At 38.7% G+C, this 17,805-nt stretch overlaps 2 protein-coding genes across 2 annotated transcripts in view; both read left to right on the forward strand.

Moving 5' to 3' along the window:
• LOC129776974 (U5 small nuclear ribonucleoprotein 200 kDa helicase) overlaps window positions 1–17,424 on the forward strand; it is a 32,554-nt gene extending 15,130 nt beyond the window's left edge. Inside the window, exons 5-6 of the mRNA XM_055782966.1 lie at window positions 8,626–9,151; window positions 17,043–17,424. Of these exons, the coding sequence (XP_055638941.1) occupies window positions 8,626–9,151; window positions 17,043–17,285 (769 nt within the window). The 3' untranslated portion in view covers window positions 17,286–17,424. The remainder of the gene's footprint in view (window positions 1–8,625; window positions 9,152–17,042) is intronic.
• The window catches only part of LOC129776980 (V-type proton ATPase subunit e 2-like), a 176,322-nt gene continuing 164,336 nt past the window's right edge, over window positions 5,820–17,805 (forward strand). The window contains exon 1 of the mRNA XM_055782985.1: window positions 5,820–5,823. The gene's annotated coding sequence lies outside the window, so the exon portion shown is untranslated. The remainder of the gene's footprint in view (window positions 5,824–17,805) is intronic.

Here is a 17,805-nt window from a genome sequence, read left to right on the forward strand (position 1 = left end):
GAATACGAAGCAAAACGTATAGTTTATGGTGCCGATGAAAATGGTCATCTCGATTTGTTTTGAATTGTCTAGGAACCTCTCCAACAAAGCAAAAAATAATTTCTGATTGAACAGATTACAAAAAGCTGTTTGACAGAATATAACAAAGAAATCCACAAATCTAAGAGAAGGGATTAGAAATAGCAAGACTTTATAAAGCCCTTTCTAAGGATCATATAGGGTTTATTTAGCCGGCTCACCGCGCTTCGACCACGACTTTTTTCGCTTTAGGTTGTCGTTCTATTCATCACCAGTCACCATCTTCTTCAAAAATGGGTCGAGTTCGTTCCGTTTCTGCAGTGCATCGCAGGCGTTGATTCGGTCTAGAAGATTTTTTTTCGTCAACTCGTGTGACACCCATACATCCAGCTTTTTTTGGAATCCAATTTTCTGCAAATGGTCCAAACGGTTTTATGGTCTATACCCTGTTCCTGGCCAATCGAGCGAGTGCTCACATGCCAGTCTACTTGGATAATTTCAACGATTTTATCGGTTTCCACGACGATTGGCCTACCAGTACGGGGTGTATCTTCGACAGCCACTACACCAGAGCAAAATCGATCAAACCAACGCTGTGCTGTACGGATCGTTACAGTATCGGGTCCATAAACTACATTTTTTTCGGCCGCCTTCGTTGCAGTTTTACCTCGCAGGTAGTAAAAACGTAAAATATGGCGAATTTCTTGCTTGGTGGACTCCATCTTTGACGCGCTAGTACTTGAGACTGAAAAGGACAATCACAACACTGTCAAAACGAAACTTGTAGCACAGATTGTCGTCTTTAAATAGCCGTATAGTATGACCCAATGCGATAAGTACAACACAAGATATGTTTAAGTGTTTCCATATATTGACAATATACGACATTTCTTTTTCCCCAACATGGATTTTCCAGGATCACATGGGATTTTCTTAGCTGGGGATTTCAATAGTAATTGGCGTGATGACTACAATTCGAACCATTTGAGGCGTGTATCCGATTTCTTCAATTTGAAACAAACAGTACACGAATTTACGTGCATTTCCAGGTACAGTAAAACTTTAACTGATCATGGTTGTTCCAATTTTGATACTATTTGTACAGCCACGGATACCAATTTGAAAATAATCGATCATGAGACCTTAATTATCAATATTGTAGATAATCTCGTCTGGATTTTCCGTTCGAAGTCGGTAATTTAGATGAATCAGTGGCTGTTCTAACTAATACCTTGAAAACGTGTACAAATCGGCTAGTTACGCAAAAGTTTGTATTTCTGAAAAAATCGAACAGCTGATACAATTTGGATCTTTTACGCCTTAAACGTGAGAGAGACAAATGGTACAACCAATTTTATACAACAAATACTGGAACTCATTGGAATATGTACACGATCGCGCGCAATAGTTACTCACAATCGATTAAGAAAACTCGTTGTGAATATATATTAAGAGAAAGATTGATCTGCATCCAAGCAACAGCAAGGAGTTATGGAAATTTTTGAAATCTTTATTAAAACCTAGTAATAGCAAACCGCCGTCCATAACTTTTTATGGCACACTTGAACAGTCTGAACAGGCTATAGCATCTAGACTTAACGATTATTTTGTCAATAGTGTTTCATTGATCAATCAGTCCATTGAATTGGTCGATGAACCTTATGAAATAAAACTGCCGGTTAATAGTAGTTGTAAATTTGAACGAACTTAGAACTATTTGCTTTTCTTTAGGAAAAACAGATGGAGTGGATAATGTCAACGCTAGAGTTATTCAAGATTGCTATCATGCCGTCGATCACATCTTGCTGGACCTTATTAATAAATCTTTACTAATTGGGCATGTGCCTCAGGTGTGGAAGCAATCTTTAATAGTTCCAATTCAAAAGGTTGCTGGAACGATTAAAGCCGAAGAGTCTCGTCCCACCAATATCTTTTTTATTATTATTTTTTATTTGATCCATCTGACTCACAGTCTACATGAATATGAAATTATAATTAAATGTAAATAAATAGTCGAAAACATAAAACATCAAGTTGTCAAGTTGAAACGTTTCAAACGGTACTTAAATTCATCCACGGAACAACAGAAATCAAACAAATGAAACACATAATTAAATTCACGACACATCGATACAATCGGTTCATTTCTTCCGTACTCGGTTCGTCTGAATTCTAGTCGCAGAAATTCCCTTGATCGTAGGACCACAGTCGGTGCGTTTAAATTAAACTGTTCGAGAATGTGGGAGGAGTCCGTATGTCCCAGTAGTACTTTGGCGACAAATAAAGCTTTTGCCGAGCTACGTCTTTGATGCAGAGTTTCTATCCCAAGCAGACGGCAACGGTCCTTATACGGTGGTAGGTCAGCCGAGTTAGTCCATGGTAGAAATCTCAATGCAAATTTAATGAATCGAGATTGAACAGCTTCAATTCTTTTTATCCACACGTGCGCATATGGACTCCATACCACTGAAGCCGACTCCAGGACAGATCGAACAAGGGCGTAGTAAAGCGATCGGAGACAGTAAGGATCTCGAAAGTTGTTTGCAGCTCTCATTATGAAACCTAAGTTCCTGTTCGCCTTATTAATTATGTTAGAGTAATGATCTCTGAATGTGAGCTGTGAATTGAGATGAACTCCAAGGTCCTTTACAACGCTGGCTCTCTCGATCTGGCATCTACCAATGTCGTAAACCCAGTGAATTGGAGATTTTTTTCGTGTGAAGGTGATGACAAAACATTTCTGGACGCTGATGGTCAGACGATTACAACAACACCAGCTTTCAAATTGATTAATAAGTCGCTGCAGTTCCTTACAATCCTCGGTGGATCTAACTGTTAAGTAGAGCTTGAGATCATCCGCATACAGAATTCGACAACCTGGTGGGAAGAGCAAGCACACATCATTGAAAAATATCGAAAACAATAACGGTCCCAGGTTGCTTCCTTGTGGAACTCCTGAACAATTCGTAAATGTATAGGACTGCGATGATCCGAGCTTCACGGTGAGTGGCCTGTTGACTAAGTAGGAACTCAGCCATCCACTGAAGTGTGAACAAGCACCTAATCGCTTCAGCTTAGCAATCAGCAATTGATGATCCACACGGTCAAAGGCAGCCTTCAGGTCAGTGTAAACAGTGTCGATTTGTGCACCATTCTCAATTGCCCTGACGCAATACGATGAAAAATCCACCAGATTCGTGTTAATCGACCTTCCTTTGAAGAAACCATGTAGATCAGGCGAGATGTATGATTTGACGGCATTGAAAAGCACGCCACCAACAAGTATCTCGAATAGCTTAGACCCAGCGCATAGAGAGGTTATGCCACGATACGTAGACACGTCACGTTTATCACCTTTTTTATGGATAGGAAACATCACTGATGCTTTCCATTTCTCTGGAAACTTCCCCTCTGATAGTGACTTGTTGCACATGTTAGAGCAAATATTGAAATTAGTCGTTGAAGTCCAGCTGCTGGAATATTTAAATTTCAATGCTTTGCTAATACCAGAACAATCGGGATATCGGGAAGGTCATTCCTGTGAAACAGCATTGAACTTGGTATTAGCAAAATGGAAAGAGAAGCTCTAGAGTGCAAAGATAATATCATTGCTGTTTTCTTGGATCAAAAACGCGTTTTCGAAACAATTCCTAGGGCCTTGTTGTTGAACATGATTTAGCGATTTGGAATTACGAGTACTGCATATAAATGGTTTAAAAGCTATTTGAATGACGGACTCAACGGATTTTTAATGATTTTATTTCCAATCCCGTAGGGAATAATCTTGGAGCCCCTCAGGGAAGTGTATCAAGGCCCCTTTTATTTATCATGTGACGAGTTTTACGATTTTGTAATATCAATCTTTTTGCAGATGATACTGTGTTATTCATTGCAGCTAATGATTTGGATCAGGTCGTTTTACATTTGAATAGAGATTTATATTCTTTGAGTAGATGGTTGAAGTATAAACAATTGAAATTGAACATGAGTAAAACTAAATATATGGCAATCTCGCGAAATCGTTTAAATGAAGATGTCTCCAGACGTCTCCATTGATAATGAGACAATTGATCGCGTTCGGGACATTAAATATCTTGGAGTGATTATTGATGACAAACTCAAGTTCAACACTCACATTGACAATGTCATCAAGAAAATTGCCAAAAAGTAAGGAATCTTATGCCGATTGAAAAACGATTTAACTATTTGCAGCAAAATACATCTATACAAATCAATCATCTCTCCTCATTTAGACTTTTGCTCTTTCATTTTATTTTTAACCAATGATACACGAATATCGAGATTACAGCGCTCGCAAAACAAAATAAAGCGGTTGATACTAAAATGTAGCAAAATGTAAAAAAATGTAGATTCACTTCCTCATTTTTAATGCTGGACGCTCTGAAATGGTTATCCGCGAAGCAAATAATTATTTATTTAACTATGGTGTTCATTTACAAATTAGTTAACGGTTTGCCTCGATAATTGTGTGATCGAGTTGAAAGAGGAAGTGACCTTAATAATATGACTTAATAACTGGATGGAAACAAAGATTCTAGCCATTCAGTGTTCCCTTCAAAGTGATTTTATTCAACCGTAACGAATGAAAAGAAGGTGGTCCTACGACTCGTCCAGAATCACTCGGGATTACTGGATCAGGAATCGACATGTCAATTCCAATCGGGCAGTTGCCTACAGTTTTTCAAGCAGAAATACGAGCTATTCTTACATGTACAAATATTTGTTTGGCTAGAAAATACAGGTTTGCAAATATCTGTATCTTCTCAGACACCCAAGCAGGTCATAATGCATTAAAAGCACACACATGCCAGTCAAAGCTAGCTTGGGAATGTATTCTATCCTTCTAACGATGTTAATCTATATTGGGTGCCTGGTCACTGCGGTGTAGAAGGTAATGAAAAAGCCGATCTCTTAGAAAGATTTGAATCTTAAACTAAATTAGTCGAGCCTGAGCAATTTGTGAATTATCTACATCATGGATGAAATCAGAGCCCATAACCTGGGAAATATCGATGATTGAAGCCAACCGGAGGGCTCTTTCGAGATAGATTTGAGTAAATTGCCCGGTCTATTTACAGGACACTGTCCGAGCAGATATCACCTAAAACACGGAAAGCTGACAGATGATAACTGTCGTTTCTGCAATTTCGAAAATGAAACATCGGAACAATTACTGTGTCAATGCAGTACAATAATTCAGAAAAGACTGTGGATTCTTGGAAAGAGCATTCTTATTCATACCGAGATTTGGTCTGCTGAACCAGAAAAGGTAAGGAACCTTATAAAGGAAGTCATACTTTCGTGGTGGGAGATGCAAAGTTCTATGATGACTATCACTTATTCCCTGAGTGATGAAACGAACTGACAGTGCATATATAGCAAACTGGAGTGCACAACAATAGATTGAACCAGAGATCGAAATTCTCGCTCGGCTGCTAGATAAGTATTCAGTCAATCAATATAGTTTTTGATGTGTCGTGGAATTTTCGTCTCTTCCTTTTCACCGAAATTTTTTTTCCAAAGAGAAAGAGATGTGGGAAAATCTCTATCTCCGAAGTTCAACGAGAATGCTTCTTCGTTTAGTTCTGTACTGTACTGTAGTTGTAGTGTTCGTTTAGTTTAGTACTGAAAATATGAAGGAAAATTAAAGCTAACTTTACCAACGTAAACACTAACCCATCTCATGTTCACTTCACTATAGAATCCATGTTTTCATATGATAAAATGCGATGTTTTCAGCTATACTGAAGAAGTGAAAAACTAGTGTCGGCATCAAGAAGTCACTAATAACGAAATCATAACTCGCCGAAAAATTAAAACCGACTTTGCGTTTTTCGCGAAAATCGGAGTGAGCGTATAACATTCTCTCGCCTTCTATATTCTCAACTATTTTTCTCTGTGAGCGAGAACGGATGTTTTTTCGCCTAAATCGGCGAGCATTTCAATCTCTGGATCAAACTAATGGACGCAGTGTTTCAAGGTTCCTACAGAAGAATATGGCGAAGACGCGGACTAAATAAGGCACCGGGGGTAATCATCGTAGCAGATGCATGCATGCCGCGAGTACATTTTACTCGTTTGCGCTGCGTTGATCAGGTTATCTTCCCGAACACTGACGCTTAATCAGGGCACTTGGAGAAACCATCGTAGCAGATACAGTAATCGTTCGCTACCTGGTTCGTTACTGGTTTGCTTTTAACTGGTCCTTGGAGCAGTTGAAAAGCAGAATTTCATAAACAATCGACGCCATATTCAAATGGAAGATTTGCTGTTAGGGGCATTCGAATGTAATTTGGAATGTTATGAAAATTGACATTATTTTCGCATGACAAAAACATTGATTAAATTACAGAAAAATATATCCTCAAAATATATTTCATACCTGTTTATGCAAACAAAGGGCAGTGGTGCATAGGGTTCGTTTGAAATTCCCCCTAAGCCCAAGAAGGAGTCCACCGGAAAGACCGCTGGTACCGCTAAGAAGACGGTCAAGAGAGCGTTAGCATCGAAAAAGGCTACCGTTGCCGTGGATAAGAACTACGCTTAGAAAACGGCCGCCTGACACACACACACACACACACATACAAATCACTTTCCGAACAAAATAGACCATATATCAACCATCTTCAGTTGCTTCTACGAAGCCACCTAAACCCATCGGTTCTTTTCAAGGCCACCAACAAGTTCAAAAGCATTGAATTTTATGTGTATCCTCGTAGAAATAATTCCTTACTTATACTTACTTATACTCACACTCACCCACTAACAAGAAAAACTTTCAGCAATCTTTCAAAATATTTATCCAATCATTGCTAACTGATTCTGTTACAACTTCAAACAAATGATTACCAAGCCAGCGATAATCCTACGTCTATTTTGCGGTTATATCAAGATATAACCCACTACTAGTTTTTTGATGTCAAATGTCTTAGAATTGCATGCAACCTAGAGATTTATTGTTATCTATATAAATAAAAATGATTTGGTGTCCGTTTCTCACGATTTAACTCAAGAACAGAGCAACCCCAGCAAACATTAAATCGCATAACAAGCGTATATATAACATCATATGCCCTAAAATTTGGTTGGCATATAATGCGCCTAACTGGCATATGCATGCAAAAGTGGAGGCCATATACATACATGGCAAATGCTTACCGAATTTGTTTGGATGAATATGCAACTTTGACCGGCTATAATAGCGATTATGTTGGAATTTAATTGCGATCTATTATGAATATATTCATGAATTGTCAAAGCACCAAATACAACTTTTGCCATACTTATATACGATTTATTACAGACATAGAAAAAAACAAATGGCGCAAAATATTTTCGTGAAATGTTTATTACAACCTCACGAATCGCCATTTTTATATATGAGTATTTATGTTCGTAGAAATAATAATTGTTTGATTGACTTGTGTTGGGAGTGGAATATGAATGTTTAAAATGCCACAGATTGATGTTTGGTGAAAACTGCTCCGATGTGGGTTCGAACTCCGGTCGTCTGAATTATCATCCACCAGCTATCTCGCGCGGCTATCCGAAATTTAATTCAACAGCGGTTAAAACTTTCGAGTGCTTCATTGACATTTCAATATGATGTAATGTGTTCTTTATTAGGATCTAATATGATTTACTGTTTCATGATTTTCTTCAGCATGCAACACGATTTACTACAGTACTGAATCGATTTAAATTATACGCTTATATGACACACAAACTGCATCAGCGTAATACACGCATATGATGCGGATTAAATATATTTTACGACAATGTACATCATAAAACTGATGTTTATTATACCGAATTGCGACTTAATTTGATAATGGTATATAAAATCGAGTTTTTACATTTTATGCGATTTTAAATATACACGATACATACTTTGATTGATATTATATGCGATTATGATTTATTCGGATTTCTTGTAAGACTTGCCACGTGCAAAATTATACGATTTAATGTTTGCTGGGACGGATTTAACTGTCGGTATCAGGTCATGTCTAAAAAAAATATGAAAACCATTCGGAAAGATGGAAATCTGGAAAGTAATTTTTTAGCAAATGTTGTATATCTATATAAATAAAAATGATTTGGTGTCCGGAATAATTTTGTGGGAACTTGAGTGAAATGATTCAAATCAAAATATCAATTGTAGGTGGGACGAAGTTCGCCGGGTCAGCTAGTCTAAAATAAATTTGTTTTGTCAAAAAACGACTTTTTAGAAAGAAAAATGACCGAGCGCCAAAAAAAATTCGAGATAACAGTAAATCTTGACGTTTCATGTAATTTCAATAGATTAGGCATCAACTTTTTTTTTTAAAGTCCCGATTTCATGTGCTCCCTTAGCTGATTTTTCGGTTTTCAAGACACTCAAATTTTGACGTCCGCGGCACTAGTGAATGAAGTCCGATTCAATTGAAATTTTGGTAGTTTTTCGTGGGAATCAACATTTTTTAGGAAAGTCCCGTTTGAAAATTCGAAGGTCACCTTTTTCCCATACATCCATTGGCACTCTAATGTATAGCGTACGGAAGATAACGCTTTAGTCTTTAATTTCCATTTTTTTTTCCTTTTCAGATATAACGATCCCCATGTCAAAACCAACCTGCTGCTCCAGGCACACCTCTCGCGCTTACAGCTCGGAGCTGAACTGCAAGGTGACACCGAGCAAATCCTTGGCAAGGCGATCCGCCTGATTCAGGCATGTGTGGACGTCCTCAGCTCGAACGGTTGGCTTTCGCCGGCGGTCGCTGCCATGGAGCTAGCCCAGATGGTGACCCAAGCGATGTGGAGCAAAGACTCTTATCTCAAGCAATTGCCCCACTTCGGCGGGGACATCATCAAGCGTTGTCAGGAGAAAAACATCGAGACCGTGTTCGATATCATGGAGCTGGACGATGACGATCGCATCCGGTTGTTGCAGCTTAGCGACCAGCAGATGTCCGATGTGGCGCGGTTCTGCAATCGCTATCCGAACATCGAGATGACGTTCGAAGTGGTGGACAGGGATCGTATCCATTCGGGTTCGTCGGTGAACGTGGTGGTCAATCTGGAGCGCGAGGACGATGTCACTGGGCCGGTGATTGCGCCGTTCTTCCCACAGGTATGTTTCCATTTGCTTTTGGCGCCCTATTAAACAAAACATTGACTGTGGTGTGGCGCGTGTTTGCATGTCGTACTACTCCTACTCCTAATCAGTGAGAGCACTTTGTACACATGCGCGGGAAGCGCGGGACTAGTTTGTCAACAAGTGAAGCGTTTCCCTCATTAAGCGTTTGTCAGGAGGGAAATCACATTATCAACAGGATTAGTGTAACCTGTGAACCTTGTGGTGTTTTGTTTCTGAGTTTAACAAATATTTACTGTGTTGCAATTTGCGAGCATGCATGATGGTGATGAATGCACAATGTCGAAAAAGCGAGAGCACTCGCTCAATTGAACCGATTGTTTCTAGACAAATTGTGGGGTCTGTGCTTCGAGTTTAAGGTCACTTTAGGCAGCTGTTGGTGATTTACAAAAATTTGTATGAATGAGGCATGAGAAAAATGACGCCAACGATTTGAATGGGATGGAGATTAATAGTGCTGCGCAAAAGCCAGTTCACCAACGCGGCACCGTCCCATTCTCGGAAGGTCTGCCCAGCGATGATGATAAGCTCTGTTTTACAGTAATGTATTGATTGAATACACTTTTGTTGCTATTTTTGATTTTATGTGAAAAGAAGACGTTTGTCTTGTTTAGCTGACTGATTCCAGATGTATGCATATGGAACCGGAATTTAGTGTCCATGCATCAACAGGCTATAAGGGCCCTAATGATTTAAATTAATTCTAAACATGAAAGGTCATTGCATAAAGGTATTGCATAGAAAATTCACATGGCAAACTAAACTGGTTTAGAAAAAAAAGGAATCCAACAGAGAAGCGTTCGGGACGTATGGGAATCGAACAGTAACCCTCTTTCGCCCAAGCCTGTCCTGTTTGGCGACAGAGTTTTGGTTCAATTGGTTAGTATTTAACAAAGGCTGTAGTCAAATCAGTGGGGTCCTGTTGAAAAGTCTTTGCAATCTACTGAATCCACCGAACATGCTGTGATTCGAACGTTGTGCTGGCTATCATAGCATCGAATCTTTCTGGAGAGCTCGAAGTTAGACGTTGATGTTATTTTTTCCCAAGCGATCGGGACAATCGATGCGCCTTTGCAGCTACCAGCTAAATTCTGGTTGTGTCTCTACGGACCGACAAAGATTTAAGGTTGATCAGTTGACAACGACTCTCATAATTCGATATTCGATCCGTCGTTGAACTGGTTCAACTCTTTCGACACCGTTGTTGTAGTGAGGAGTCCAAACTACGGAATCATACTCTGAAACAGAGCGAGTCAGTGAGCAATGAAAATGAATTCAATGAATTCATAGAAAAGTTCGATATTCCATTTAAACCAAATCGGAATGATTTTAACGCTATCTTTCCTCTAAAGTGCAATAAATTTCCTTTATTGTGAGTATTTAACATTTTTATTTTATCAACATTGTTCTGAGATACATCGTTTTTTTGCGTACATATATATATTGAATGGCTTAAGGCGGTTGATTCTTGCATATTGACAGTGAAGAATTTGGGTGCGGTGTCTAGTGAACTTTCTCAATCGGCCCTCCTTATGGATATCAGTCGTCGTAGTACGCCGCTTTACCTTGGTGTCATCGTTCACGTTGTTACTTCTTTTTCGATAACATGTGCTAGAACGTTGGAGAATGTTGGAGCTATAGCTGGGTGATATTACGAAACTATTAGTGTGTTAAGTGATGGCAAAACAATGCGATTCAATGCGGATCAATGGCGAAGACAGGAACAATTACGGGGTATTAGCAGAAGTCTCAAAATGCTGATAAGGATCACTTCCACTGATCACTTACACGGGTGATGAGACCATCAACGGTTGAATTATCCAATTGTGATCAACTTCTGCATGCATCTCATTCACCAAACTTGGCTCCATCCGATTACCATCGATGGGATACGCTGAGCTGCACTTCAATTCATATGAAAAATGTGTGAAAATAGCTCGATGACTGTTTGGTTTAATAAGAACTGTGGCAGAAAAAATGCATAACTTTAAACGGCCCTATCACGAAAAATATGAGAACAAATTGAGAGCGGATTGAAGAGATTTGTTTGTTAGAGAATTTCTGATAATCTCTTATATGACTTTTATCAATATGTGTGCAATTAATAGCAAAAAGTCGTCAGAAGTTAAAAGATGCGAATTTCTAATTCGATTATTTCAACAAAATCCGCGGTGGTCCCAACGAACAATCACCATTAAAGCTAAAGTGAACCAAAGTACTGTGTCAAGAGTGATTCAAAACGTTCAAACACAACTTAGATGTTAACAGGATAGCTGGTTCGGGTCGCAAGATAGGATTTAAATATCCAGAAACTGCGACGAAAGTAGAAGTTTGCTTACAGAGAAATACTGGACTCTCTTATCGTTCGTCTGATTCAAAGTAGAATCAACTTTAATGATGGGACTATGGTAAATATATCTGTAACAGTACTAAATATCATAAAAATTAGGAAAAATTCAACAAGTCTTCCATTGCTGATATGCTTTCCTCATTTGTCGAGTAAAGATTCATTCCAAAGCATGGATGATGAATTCAGTGAAAATTTGAATATTGATTTCTCTGCAATTGACTGTAGTGATGCTGTAGGATTTTCGGAAAAAATATAAACCATCAAAAAGTCGGGTGCAACACTAGCATTTCCGTTTATTCGAGGATTTATACCATGCTTATTAATTCTTTTACATATCCGGTCTTCGCCCGAAGGAAAATATACTCTGTTTCTGGTGAGATTTGGAATGGATTCTGTCTTATGAGCTACTACCAAGCAACCTGTTTCTCATATGTATGACTCGCAGCAGTCTTCGACGAGGGAGCAAACATGTTCTGAGAGGATAGAATATTTAGCTGTGTGAAAGATGGCGAAAGATTGTGAAACAGAACTATGGATATAAAATTAAATTATAATGCTTTGATTGAAAGTGATGTTTTTGTTTTCCCAAAAATCGTCATTAACTTCTCGGACAACCCAATATGAGCTATCCTGATTTATCCTGATTTTTATTTTCATTCTCCCTGATTTTCAAAATTATAGTTGGCAACCCTGGTTCGGTGAATGAAAACCGGTGCAGACCTGAAGACATTCAAAGTTCAAACAGTTCCTGATTGAAACGCAACACAAAATATAGAAATCAAACAACGGACGAGAAAGTTTAAATCAGATTTTTTGAGAAAAAAAACTGTATTATGGACAACGAAACTTATGTATTGTGTAACTTCTCTCAACTCCCTGGCCAGGAATTTTGTTCAGCGATGAAACGAGGAGATGTCAACGAAAAATTCAGAACATAAAAGAAGTCAAAGTTCCCAAAGAAGTTTCTGGTTTGGCAGGCGATTTGTAGTTGTGGTGCCAAAAGCAAATCATTTGTGAACACTGGAATTCTGAAATTTATATGAAAGAGTTCCTACAAACGCATGTATTGTCATTCATAAGGGAACACAATGTGTCTACATTCTTTTGGCCAGATTTATCTTCATGTCATTATGCCAAACCAACTTTGAAATGGTATGAAAACAATAATGTGATTTTGGTTCCTAGAGATGCCAATCCTTATAACTCTCCTGAACTTCGTCCGCTTGTAAGATATTGAGCTTTAATGAAAAGAAACTTGGAGTCAATAAAGAGATGAACCGAAAACATTGCACAATTTATTAGTAAGTGGAACATTGCAGTCAGGAAGGTATCTACAGTAAAGTTCCTAATGGGAGTGATAGTAAAAGTCCTGCAAAAAATAAAATGTGTAAATTGTATTACTATCAGATTAATTAAAAATAATTTTCTATTTTTTCTATTCTATAATATCGCCATTGGTTTGGGAGCTACAGCATAACTGTTTAAAGTTATGCTTTTTTCTGCCTCAGTCCTAAGTTGTCGAAACCAAATGACGATCTACAAAAAGATCTTGAGATGTCGACGAAAACATTGAATTGTATGCATTGCCTCTGAAGGATACTCTCTTAATGGTTGTTTTGTTCAGGGGAAGTGCAGGTAAGACCAACATTGTGGGTAAAATGAACATATTTGTACAGCTACATTTTAAATATTAAGAATTTTGAGTGGTTTATCTCTGAATTTAGTTCAGTGTGAAAGTTAACATCAAAACGAGGTTAAGTATGTACCAAAAAGAAAGGAACAGTGGAGGCGATCTGGCGTAGTGGTAACATTCATACCTCTCACGCTAAGGGTCATCATCAACGTGAAGGGTCAGGTCAACAGTGACGAACCCGCCAAAAGTGTTGAAAGTCACTATAATAGAAAAAAAATCGGCAGTCTGTTTATTCCATTCCAAAGGAATGTCTCGCGTCTATAAGAAGAAAAACAAAACACCAAATGTGGACTGTCCAACAGCTGACTTCAGCCTGAAGCAAATTTGTTTGAAAATATGTCCGTTTAAGGATCCTGGATCGATTTTTTTGTTCCGATTTCCGATTTTTTGGATCAATTCTTTGTAGTCGAAATTATTTTTTTTTAGCAAAACTATTTGTCAATTTGTTTTTTCAGTATACATCGATATATAATGTCAACTTCATTAGGTTTGCTGACAAAGTCAGGCTGATTCTTCTACAATTTATTTCCGTACAAATGCTGACAGGATCAGTAGTAGCGGCAGCTATTGAGAGACGCATTGTACTGCAACCAGTGACTCACACGATCATTGAACTGAATGGTGACATCAGTTCCAGGTTGGTTGGTCAGGAAATGTTAATTTCTAGAACCGACGCTAAAACCAAGAATCGGCTTCGACTAAATTCTAGGTGCATGACACGGTCGGCTTTTATGGGATCGTTGTCAGCTGAGTTTTGGGCAGATATCAGTTGTTGAATTTATAATAATGCTTTTTCAATAAATTTATTTAATTAATTGATTCCATGACGGCACAAGGTAAATAGCCAAGAAAATGCTTTTTTCTAGACTTTAAAGTTTGTCGTGGGCTTCATGCTGAGAAAGAAAAGATTACAAGGTAAAGATGACTTTCATGTAGAATAGGTAGTAAAATGGAAAAAAGGCTTTTGATTTTTCAATGATCGATTCTATGCTACCGATTAAATAATTCAATCAATCCTTACGCCGTTTAGAAATTCGATTCGTCACGATCGATGTTTTTAAAAAGATTGGTTAATCCTAGTCCATTTGTACTATTGAAAAGCATAAAGTGACCAGATGGTCAGAGGTCTAACGCGGGACACAAAAAACAAAACGTTATGTATTTACGTTTTGTGAACAAAAACCATAGTAGAAATAATACTTATAGTCTAAACTGATAAGTATCATTTCTTTCTGGTGGTTTAGAATTTGTTTACGCCCGCAAATCACTCGCTCAATCAGAGCATTTACGCCTGGCAAGCACGATTCAAATTCTACAATTTTCTTCAAATTACCGAATGGTCGAAAATTCCAATTCATTTTTCATCGATTTTAGTGTTAACGTATGCATTCAAAAAATGGACTAATTTCGGATGGCGATGAAAGATAATTTATAGGAACAAATTTTGTTTAAATCTTACGTTTATTAAGTCTTCAACAAAAATGATTCAAGGCTGTTGATTCGCAGCAGCAGCACTGTCAAGCAACTTGATGATTTTTCCATGTTGCAAGCTCCACCCCACAGCGAAGTAGTTGGACATCCTGAGGCACTTTGTGTCCGCCAGATATAGCCAATCTGGTATTCACAATAGCATCTCTTTGCCGCTCCTTAAGCCGGGAGATCGAAGCAACCTGCCAAACGGTGGAGAAGAATCTGGCCAAAATGGACATTTTTATGCGGAAGCGTCAGACGAGACCGGCCGTATCTGAGCAGCAGGCAATCACCCTGAAGGAGTAGCTTGAGGTGCTGGTGAAAATCTTCTTTCCGGCGAAAGAAGTGAAAAACTTCTTTTCGTACTCATATTGAAAGACGAGACGTACTTGATGCTAGAATTCAACGAATGGCAGGGTACCGAGTACTTTACGTTCCCCAGGTAAGCGATGACGTCGAATATATCACTCACATCAAGTTCTCGAAGAAGGTCCTTCTCTGACAGACGTTAAGTGAATGTCCAAGCCGCTCTTCTTTCGAGTCATATGGTGAATGGGGAGATATATAGTACGAAGTGCTTGCCGGAGTTGTGAAGGTGATGTGGTCTTTATGCCGAACCTGGGATCAGCCCATTATGCCAAAAGATGACTGAAGGATAGATCGGCTGGAGATAAACATTGTCGCGAAGACCACCAACCTTCCCAACATTCCACAGCTGCGCCCGATAGAAAACTTTTGGGCGAATGGCCAAATAGAAAGACAGACGACCACCAAAGCCACGAAAAGGTAAAATAACACGCCGATATACATCTTTCCATCGGCCATGGTTCAGGTTCCGGCCAACTTCCGTAAAACCACCCAGCGCTTCATTTACGATACTTCATCAAACAACTCTGCCTCTTTCTGTCGAGTATACACTAGTTCTTCCGGCTTATTGAAAACATTAAGCCCTGACCGAGCTAGGGGACCAAAGATAAACTTTTCGTCTGACTCACGTTGGCCCCTGCGGATCAATAGGGGACTTTTATAAAAATCATTTTCCAATTTTGTTGCTGTCGCTTCCAGTTGACACTCTAATCAAAAAGCTCAATGTCGGTGCGATGAAACCAGCTCAACGTATTAATCTTTGGATGCATTAGGAGCGCTCTTGAACAGTCTGCCAAATTAAAGTCCATTAAAGAAAATCAAAAGGATCAAATTTTGATATTGAAATATATTGATATCGCGGAACATTTTCGTTTCTTTTGACAAATGTGGGACGTTTCGCGTGACGGAATCTTATGGCGGGTTTACATTAGGGAGATCTATAGCTATAGATGGATTTATTCACGTGAAAATAGGTGTAAACGGGTGAGAATAAAGAAAATCAAAAGGATCAAATTTTGATATTGAAATATATTGATATCGCGAAACATTTTAGTTTCTTTTGACAAATGTGGGACGTTTCGCGTGATGGAATCTTATGGCGGGTTTACATTAGGGAGATCTATAGCTATAGATGGATTTATTCACGTGAAAATAGGTGTAAACGGGTGAGAATAAATATGATACACTTATTCGAGGTATATATAACTTGAATAAATTCACCATATGTGAGCGCTTGTGAATTTCTCACTGGAGAGAAATCACTAAAGTTGGATGCAGTTCTACTTCAGGTGAATAAATTCAGCGAAAATATAAATATATTCATTATAGAAGTTCACGCTAGTGTAAACGGTTGATGCGATTTCTATAAATCTCATCATATTTCTTCACATGAATATATCACTAGTCTAAACCCACCCTTACGCGGGACATTATGTTGAAATGCAGGACTGTCCCGCGTGACGTGGGAAGAATTAATTCGGTATTCTCAATATTTAAAATACATCCGATTTTTTTCATATGTTGGATGAATAAAACCATTCCTCTTTCGAACGACAAACTTATACGCTTCATATATTACGAACCTGTCCGTTTCATACTATATGCCCGTTTTACCCGCATCACCAAAAATCATCTACTTTTCGGTCTGTTGTAATTTTAGTGAAAAAGATTGGAAAACACTTTTTTGTTGGCCGAGTAATTTGAAAAACAGTATATTGAACTGCAAAAATCTGCATATAAGTTTGTGAAAACATGATTTTCCGAAGAATCAATCGAAGTTCTCCACTCAACTATGTATTGAGTGAACATACAAAAGTGAGAGTTGTTCGTATGCATCAGTCATGTCCAGTCATAAATTTAACGGTTTTCAGTTAGACTAAACTTTTATATTAGACATGCATTGTAGTAAGAAACTACAGCTACAATATCTATTTCATCCACAATTTAGTTTGACCTAACAAAAATCTTATCTTTCTCCACACTTGCAGAAACGCGAGGAAGGCTGGTGGGTTGTGATTGGAGATCCCAAGACGAACTCACTGCTCTCCATCAAACGCCTAACGCTCCAACAGAAGGCCAAGGTCAAGCTGGACTTCGTCGCGCCAAGCCCGGGTCATCACGAGTACACGCTGTACTACATGAGCGACTCGTATCTAGGTTGCGATCAGGAGTACAAGTTCAGCATCAACGTGGGCGACTTCCAGTCGGAGAGCGAGAGCGAGTCCGATTAAGCAGGCAGAGAGCAGGTCAGGTAATCGATTTCATCCATCATCCGTTTTCGTTACCGCCGGAAGTTAATGTCAATGTCAGAATGTAATTGATAGAGGAGACTTCACACCCTACGAGAATAAATATCCACCTTTAAAATCATCGTTGTAGTCCGACAGTCGAACAATGGTGATTATATCACAGCCACAGCGTAAAAGTGTCGAAGTCGCGATCGATCGGGTGACATCGATTCTAAATTGGCGCCTTCGCGCTCGGATAGCGAAATGTTAAGTGGGTGTAAAACAATCTGAAAGCAGAGCTAAACGAGCGATTGTCGTGTGTCGCGATTATTCGGCGGTATGAAATTTGACACAATCCCGCAAGAAACTTGATATGCATCCAAAGGGATTGAGTTCTGCTTGCACTTTTAAACTTCCTTCCCCGCAAGCTGCTATTTACTGATTGCGATAGTCGAAAACGAAGCTCCCAACAATGGATGTTGTTGTTGGGATGTGTTTCTTGTGTGTTATATTTTCATCAAAG

This window comes from Toxorhynchites rutilus, chromosome 3 (genome assembly GCF_029784135.1).
Source record: "Toxorhynchites rutilus septentrionalis strain SRP chromosome 3, ASM2978413v1, whole genome shotgun sequence".
NCBI lineage: Eukaryota > Metazoa > Arthropoda > Insecta > Diptera > Culicidae > Toxorhynchites > Toxorhynchites rutilus.